We start from the raw sequence: 8,490 nt of genomic DNA, 5'->3' as shown, positions 1-8,490 counted from the left end.
TTCTACTGCAAAAACAAACTGTTGTTTTAGCTTACTTCTCTTTTAAAAATCCTAAATAAAAGCATTCTTATGAACAATGTATTTGAGCTTAAATAAATAAAAGCAGCCCTGCTTACAGAGTCAAGCTTGCCAGCCCAAATGAAATTACTAGAATAAACTTCAGCCTTAGGTTTACATATGAGTGTGTTTATGTGTATGTCTTTATCTTTCCCAGATAAATCTAAATGAGGAGAGGGGTACAATGAAAAGAAAAAAGGTATTTTTCTATCTTTTATTTTTCCTCCCTTGTGACTAGCAATAAAAACTCTTAAGAAAAAAGCTGTGTGCTAGCTTTGGGGACAGGAAAGTAGAGAAGGAAACTTTCAGACTCTTTTCAGTTCCGTGAAAGTAATGAGGAACAAGAGAAAAGAAGCACAGAAGAAAAGATGAGTAGAATAAATAAGTGCTCCTAAAGTGGTGTCCTCTAGTTCAGTTCTCAATGCTCCCTAAAGCAGTCCTTCTCAACTTCAGATCATTTCACTCTCTATCCAGAATCCTAATATATTTTCACAAAGCCTGCTTGCCTTTCTCTTGATAACAGCTAAGCGCCAGGCATGGTACCAAATGGATTATCTTTTTTCATCATCACAGCAACCTGAGGACTGAGGCTATGCAGAGCTGAGTAACTTGTCCAAGGTCATAAGGCTGGTAAGTGGTAGATTTGATCAGAAACCCAGAATCTCTATTCTATTAGCCATTACACTATATGGCATTCTCTCTTGCAGATTCTAAAATCTCACTTTTGTTGGTGCAAGATGAGACTAACATGGAGGGATCTGCTTAAACTTGTCATATATAAGTAGTAAGTATAAATTCATACACATAAAACTGAAGCAGAAAGAGCTCAAGTGCTTTGCTCTAATTGGGGTTAGTTTAAGTATCAAGTATCAGAATAAAGTAGAATGCTTTTTCAAAACTTTTTAAAATGTATCAAGATAGGTGATTGAGATACTGAGAATTCTAGAGCCTACTACTCAAAGTGTGTACCAAACAGCAGCATCTACACTGTGAGTTTGGAAATGCAGAATCTCAAGGTCCCACCCCAATACATATTAAATCTTCATTTTAACAAGATTTTCAGAGAATTCATATGCACATTAAGTTTGAAAAGTTCTGCTCTATAACTGCGAACCACACTTTGAGTGGCAAAGATCTGGAAAACAGCCTTAGGATTCTCAAAACATAACCACTTAGAAATGTACGACTTTCAAAAATCAACACAACACTATTTTCTGCTGAATTTGTAACTCTCAATGTTTTCCTGCCACCAGCAACTCCAATGTTTTATGGCACTCTTCCCAAAACAAAAAAAAAGGACTCACTTGCTTCTGGGGCCACGATGGCAGAATTTCTAACAGAAGAATTTAGAGCTAGAAGACAGTCAAAAAGTATTTGCCTATAGTTACTAGTCTTGAAAGGGCTAATGTATAAAAGAATTTGTTGGAAAAATTCATAAAGATAATGTAGCTCATAAAGTTAAGAAATTGAAGCTACAAATACTTGAGAAGGGAATAAATAGGAATCTGCATTAACAGTGTCAACTTCACTTTAAGATATAATGCACAAGATCATACCAGTTATTTAATACTACTTTTAAAGAACAGTCTAAAGATTTTGAACAGAATATTACATGCCCCAATTTTTTTTCTTTCACAGATCACGGAGCAAGAAGAGTAGAGTCAAAGTAGGCTAATTATATTTTTAAGCAGTAAAAGGCCAAAATAGCTCAACCCAGTGCTTTCCGATTTATTTCTGCGTACTATATGCTAATTAAAACTTATTTATAAAGACTTATAATAAAGTATAGTCAGCAAATAGATTAAAATTCCTTTGTAACCTTAAGGCTTGAAGAAACTTTACAATATTTACTATGTGTAATGACTTTAGATTTCTTAAATAATCATCTCAATTAGTAACAAAATGGTCAATCTGTGAACACTACATTCCCAACTGCATCAAATCATTGGCAGTATTATACTATCAAAAGTTTTATTGGTTCTTAGTAGGAGCCAGAAATCAAAACAGAATATCATTTTGGCTTCCATTTGTCTATGGCTTCAAAAATTTCCAAAATACCTAAGTAGATTAGGTATTTCTATCTCCTTATATAGTTATTCTGTGTTATAAATTCTAACTATAACTTTATTTTGAAAGAAAACATCGTCACAAATTATATTGTACAGAAAAATGTGATATAAACCTTCTAAGCTTTTTCTTTAATACACTTATTTATTTTGGGCTGCATTGGGTCTTCATTGTTGGCGCGGGCTTTCCCTTGTTGCAGTGAGCGGGGGGCTACTCTTCGTTGTGGTGCGCAGGCCTCTCACTGCGGTGGCTTCTCGTTGTGGAGCACGAGTCTCTAGGCGTGTGGGCTTCAGTAATTGTGGTACGCAGGCTCAGTAGTTGTGGCTCGCGGGCTCTAGAGCGCAGGCTCAGTAGTTGTGGCGCACGGGCTTAGTTGCTCCGCAGCATGTGAGATCTTCCCAGACCAGGGCTAGAACCTCTGTCCCCTGCATTGGCAGGCAGATTCTTAACCACTGCACTACCAGAGAGTCCCCTTTTGAGCTATTTAACATCTTTATACAACCAAGAATGTATTGCTTCATCGGGACTGCCCAGTTAACTTTTTAGAAAACATGATTAAAAGTAGAATCCAAGTAACCAATTTGAACTAAACATTTAAAGGTAAAGGTTTAAGATGGATAAAGCGATTGACTAAACCTATTCTAGGATTCCCCCATCTTCTCTGCAACTTTGAGGAAGTTACTTACCCCTCTAAACCTTGTTGAAATTCCATCCATCTCCTCAGTCAAAGCAATTTAATAGAATTAATTGGATCAAACCTCTAAAGAAATTTAGTCCCTTTGACCTTATATAAATAGGGGTTTTGGAGTCATAAAGACCTGAGTTTGAATCCACATAATAGTTTGAATCTATATATCTATATACTAGTATACATAAACCAAGTACTAGTTTAAGTGACCTTGGGCAAACTACTTAACCCCTTCTTTGCTTTTGCTGTTGTTCAATAAGAGCTGTCATACCTCCATGGGGGGGGGGGAAGTAATAAAGATTATATGAAAACCCCATAAAGTATTCAGAATGGTTTTAATAAGTTCAACTAACCTTCATAAAAAAACAGTTTTTTAAAAAATTAACTCTTCAAATCTATACTAGATATATAAACATTGCACAAATTATTTTTATCTTTCCTAAAAGATGAACTGATGATTTGAAAGGAAATAACATCTGAGAAAGTTTTTAAAACCAGAGATTATCTAAGCTTTTGTTTAGATTTCTTGTAAAATATCTAAAATACCATCACATAATTCTGTGTCATTTAATTTCTTTTAAAATTGGTTTCATTTAATTAGTTTCTCAATGAAAAAATCAATGAATTCATTCCTAAGAGTTACTACAGTTATTATTACTTTTAAAACACTTCAATGTTTACACAACTGAGGGTGTTAAAAGCCATCAGATAGTAATGTCTAACCTTTGCAACAAAAGGGTAATACATATTTTACTGGTTTTATACAGATTTTTGTTAAATTAACTGTCTTACAAAGAGTTAACTGAACCAAAATCAGTGGAGGTAAAGCTATAATAGCACTAAAACGTAATAAATGATTACAAATACTTTATTACTGGAAATGCATATTTTAATATGAACTTAGCATAAAGTACACCTCTCTTCACAAAAATTTACATTCTACTATCTTCATTCAGGTGGAATGGAATAAATTTGAGGGAAATTGACAGGTGTGGGTTAGAGATTTATAGATCCAAAAATCTTTTCATTTTGTATACACTTGAAGTGAATTATTTGATTTGTCCTCACTGTGTAATAAAAAGTTTTGTGAACTTTGTTTCTCCCCGTTTTGTGTTTATTGGTTTAAAAAGTTAATGTGTACAAACCTAGTCCTGTAGAATCTGTAATTCTTAACAGAGAAACTGCCAAGTACTGTGAATACTTTTACATTTCAGCATTAATATTTTTTAAAGTATTACTGATATGTAAGTCATTATGTTCACTAAAAGTCTTTAAAAGTGTAGTCCAAAAGATCATGTTGTTTTTGGCTCAGTTTAAAGGTACTTCTTTCACAAGAGAATTCTTTTACTATTTACAACATAAGAGATTTCTAGAATGGATAACTTAAACCTTCAGTGAAAACTAAAAATCACACACATACAAAATAGGGAGTAAAATCCTATTATTAGGACAAATATACTTTTTACAAATTCCTTTAAATGCCTACACTTTCTTAAAAAGTACATAAGACCATACTTTTCTTCTGATTAAAATCCAAGTGCCCTTCATTTTCCACAATAATAAGATTACCTACATTGCTACGTTTTGGGGGGGGGCGGGGGAGGGGAGGGAAAGGTGAAGAGAAGAAACGTGAAATCCTACCTGACTAAAAAAGAAGTATTACTATGATAGTTTTTTCGGTTTGGTTTGGTTTTGGGTTTTGGTTGTGTGTATCTGTCTGTGTACACAAACGCTTCTGACCGGGAGGTGTAATGAGTAAAATGACAGTTTATGAAGCCCATAAAGTCTAACTTGGATCAAATTCAAATTCACAAACTCCACAAAAGTCTACAGATTAGCCCAGAGCTACAAAGAATAAAAGTCAAGGCAGCGCCGCCCAACTCTTAAGCCGACTGAAAAGCAGCGTGTGGTGAACTTAACCTTTACTCACTGTTGCACTTAGGACTAGGTACACTGGTTCTTAGAGAAGAAAAAACAAAACCCCCCAAGTTCCTCATGCCACTGTCTTAAAAAAACAAACAAACAAGCAAACCCGAGATAAGGCATTATACTAGGTAACCTGGAAATGGCATTAGGCTGCCACTGACGTGACCCTCACTTTGGCACCGGCACGTACCTGTCTGCAAAACTATACCTTCTTCTTCGCTCTTAAGACAGAAACCCGGTCGGTAAACACATTTTGATTGCAAGGTATCCTACCTGTCAGCGTAATTCTTTGGTCTGGCGGCACCGAGACGACTTGGCTTTCCCGCATTTTCAAAGCGCCCAGATTTGGAGACGTTGCCTGCGCTCGGGTGACTTCGGGGGGTGTCCTACGAGCGCGACCCTTCATTCCCAGGGACAGCAGGCGTCCTTTGTACATCCACTTCTGCAGCTTCTTGACTGTCACCGCGGGCGGTTTGAGGAAGGGGAGCCCCTCCTGACCGTCTTCTTTGCCGCGGCTTCCCGAGGAGCGGCGGGGGTCCGAGGAGCTGGGAGGCCGGAGGCCGGAGGGCGCTGCGGCCCGGGAGCTGCCTCCGCTCCAGCCGTCCATCCCGCCTCCACGTGGCGGGGGCTCGTCCGGTTCCCCGCGCGCGCCGCACCTGATCCAGCTGTCGCTCCGCCACCGCTGTAAGGGAGGCGGCTTAGCACCCACGCGGAGGCTGTCGAGGCTTCTGCTGCAGGACAGCCGCATCCGAGGAGTCCGCGGGCGGCCTCCCCCCGACTCCCTCCGAGGCGACCGGGGCGGGGACACCTGCTGCCAAGGGCGGCCTCCACCTCCCCGCTCGCAGTCTCGGGGGCAGGCTCGGCGGGCCGCCGCGCCGCAGGGGGAAGGCGGCTGGCCCGGAGCCCGGGCTCCCGCAGGGCAGCCGCGATCCGCCCTGCCCCGGTCGCCCTGCCGCCTGCCCGAGTCAGGGGGCAGGTCGTGCATGGCCTGGATCAGCAGATAATAGGCCTCTCGCAACTGGGTCTGCAGCCTGCCTGTCTCCAGACGGCCGCCCTCCGCCCCTGGGGAGGAGCCAGCGGCCGGGGGAGGCGGGGGCCACCGCTCCGCCTCCGCCCCCTCAGGCTCCGGCGCGGGCTGGGAGCCGCCGGGCAGGTTTTCGTAGTAGTCGGCGTTGTCCTCCTCGTCCTCTCCGCTGCCCTCGAAGCCCGGCGGAGCGTGCAGAGAGGCGCGAGTGAGCCCACGGCCCGGGGGTGCAGCCTCCTTCCCGCCGCGCGGCCGAGGCCTGAGCGCCCCCGACCTCTCCGGCCGCCCTCCCGGGACCCGCGCCTCAGGACCCGACGCCTGAGGCGACGGCGGCGGTCGCTCCAGGCTCGGCCGGGCTCCGCCGACGCGCTCCTGTAGGGGCCCGTCCGGAGCACCCCCGGCGTCTCCCTCGGCAGCCGAAGAGGCCGCCACGGTGGCTGCTGCGGCCGCCCAGCGCCCGGGCCCCCCGGCGGCGCGAGGACCCCGCCTCCCCCGAAGCCTGGACAGCGTCCTCCTCATAGGGTCCGTCATCCCCCTCCGCCTCAGCGGCCAGGCTCGCCCCTGGTGCGGGGAGAGCTCGGAGCCCCGCTCGGGAGAAAGCCGCGCTCGCGGCGGCGGCGGCGGCGGCGGCGGCGGCTCCCCATGACCGACACTGGCCCTCGCGGGCTCCTCACATTCTTAGCATAACTCTGCCGCGGGACGAGTGGGGGAGGGCGGCGGCACCGCAGAGCGCATGCCCCGGAGCCCCGGGCCGCAACTGGGCGCGCGGGCTGCCGGCTGCCTCTGCGGGCGCCGGGCGAGGCAAGGCGGAGGGCGGGGAAGGGAGGTGGGTGAGAGCTAAGGAAGACCGAGGGATGCAGACAGAACGCACGGAGGGGGTTGGGGGGGGGGTGCAGTAATAGTCGAGGCGGGAAAAAGAAGGAGCGGGAAGGTGAGCCTGCGCTGGAGGCTGCAAAGTTCTGGTTGGGGAGACGGAAAAAGGGAAAGTGTCCTCCTGGCAGCCACTTAGTCACCTTCACCACCCTCCGCATTGCCACCACTGCACGAGGCGTGTCCTATAGTGCAAGTCGTAACTTGAGAGAAAGCAAAGATTGTTTTGACGGATAAGGTATGAGTACAGGTGTATCTCAGTGCAGTGTGTTCTAGAAACGTTACGAATCATTTTAATTTGTACAGGGAGCTGGCTATTTAAAGGAAGTTTGCAGAGATTCCTTTTCAATTAGGAAGAATCCTTTTGTCCAAAAAATCACCATGGTGTCTCTTTTTAAAGTCTATTTTTCTTTCTTCCTTCCTTCCTCCCTTCCTCCCTCCCTCCGTCCCTCCCTCCCTCCCTTCCTTCCTGTTAATGCATGCTAACACAAAATCAATTGTGGCATAAACCAAAACTTGTAAAACGGAGGCGCAAATATAGCCTCCCCCATCACCTAACACTTCGTTTTAATTAAAACTGGGTTGAAAAACAACTGGGTTGAAATTGAGAAACAATGTTATTTGGAAATACCAACTCTCTCTCAAAAGCATTAAATTCCATGTTCTGTTTAACAGCTGTAAAATACCTTGTGTTGCCACAGAGCAGTGGACCTGTTTGTGGTTGATAAGAATCAATCTGATTTCAGAGTTAAACTTTTTAGCGCTTATGTATTAGAAGGAGCCTTTGTTTGAGTACCTCCTAAGTGTACTACTAACTCCTAGCACAGTACTTGCACCTAGTAAGTACTCAAGAAATATTTATTGAATAAACAAATGCTTGCATAAGTGAATTTAACTGACCCTATTTTCAACGCTATATCTCTATGTAAGTTCCTTTTTTTTTTTTTTTTTTTTTCCCTATCAGTCAAAGGCTCCAGCCTCTAAATGTGGTTTGACCTATACTTCCTTTATTAGTACCTAGTCTCTGCGTCCTGGAATAATTTTAGCTGCATCTCTATTTGCAGGAATCTTACCCATCCTTTAACATTCCATTGAGCTGCCTTCTTCATGAAGTCGTCTCTGAACTTCCACATGGACATGATCTCTCTTCCTCCAAACTCCAATAGTACTTTATTCATACCCACTCAAAGTATGTTTATTATTTTTTGTTTTTTACAAGGTGCACCCTATCTCCTGTACAAGAAAATTCATAAACTCCTTGAGGGCAGAGACTACTTATACTTGACTTTTATATTCTTCATAGAGTATAACATCTTATACACTGTACATGATGAATAAATATTTTAAAACTAATGTCAACTTTAATTTGAAGGAAGCAAATGACTTTAATTTCCAGTCTATTGCTTGACTCTCCACTAGACCATACTCTATTAGTGTTGTTTTAAAATTCTTTCAGTGATGTGTAAGAACATACTTTGTTAAATAATCTTAATTCTCATCTAGGAAAATACAGTGAAATGTTACACTACAATTTGCATACATTACTATTTATAGTTCTACACTATTTTTATTCTATGGAACCAAAGCTATTTAATGAGTAGTCAAGGCATAAAATTATGTCCCAGTGAAATATTCCCACAGGAAATGGCTGATGATAAAGCTGCCAATGGTGTCTACAAACACAATTTGATCTCTATCTCAGAAATTGTTTCCATTCCAACTCTTGGTTGCAAAATCTTTTTATTCTTTGTAGTTAATACAGTTGTTAAGAATACCATACGTTGCATATCTATGTTAAAATGGATAGAAAAATGTAAGCTGGAAGGTCTTGGTTGAACTTCATCCTTAATTCAACTTG

At 43.0% G+C, this 8,490-nt stretch overlaps 1 protein-coding gene across 1 annotated transcript in view; it reads right to left on the bottom strand.

Annotated features, from left to right (window-relative positions):
- Positions 1-6,414, bottom strand: part of SYDE2 (synapse defective Rho GTPase homolog 2) — a 38,956-nt gene extending 32,542 nt beyond the window's left edge. Inside the window, exon 1 of the mRNA XM_059061447.2 lies at positions 5,012-6,414. Coding sequence (XP_058917430.2) covers positions 5,012-6,293 — 1,282 coding nt within the window. The 5' untranslated portion in view covers positions 6,294-6,414. The remainder of the gene's footprint in view (positions 1-5,011) is intronic.
- Between the last annotated feature and the right edge of the window lie 2,076 nt (positions 6,415-8,490).

This window comes from Kogia breviceps, chromosome 1, assembly GCF_026419965.1.
Source record: "Kogia breviceps isolate mKogBre1 chromosome 1, mKogBre1 haplotype 1, whole genome shotgun sequence".
Lineage (NCBI taxonomy): Eukaryota > Metazoa > Chordata > Mammalia > Artiodactyla > Physeteridae > Kogia > Kogia breviceps.
Note: the sequence above shows the minus strand (reverse complement) of the source record. Positions and strands in the feature narration are given on the sequence as shown.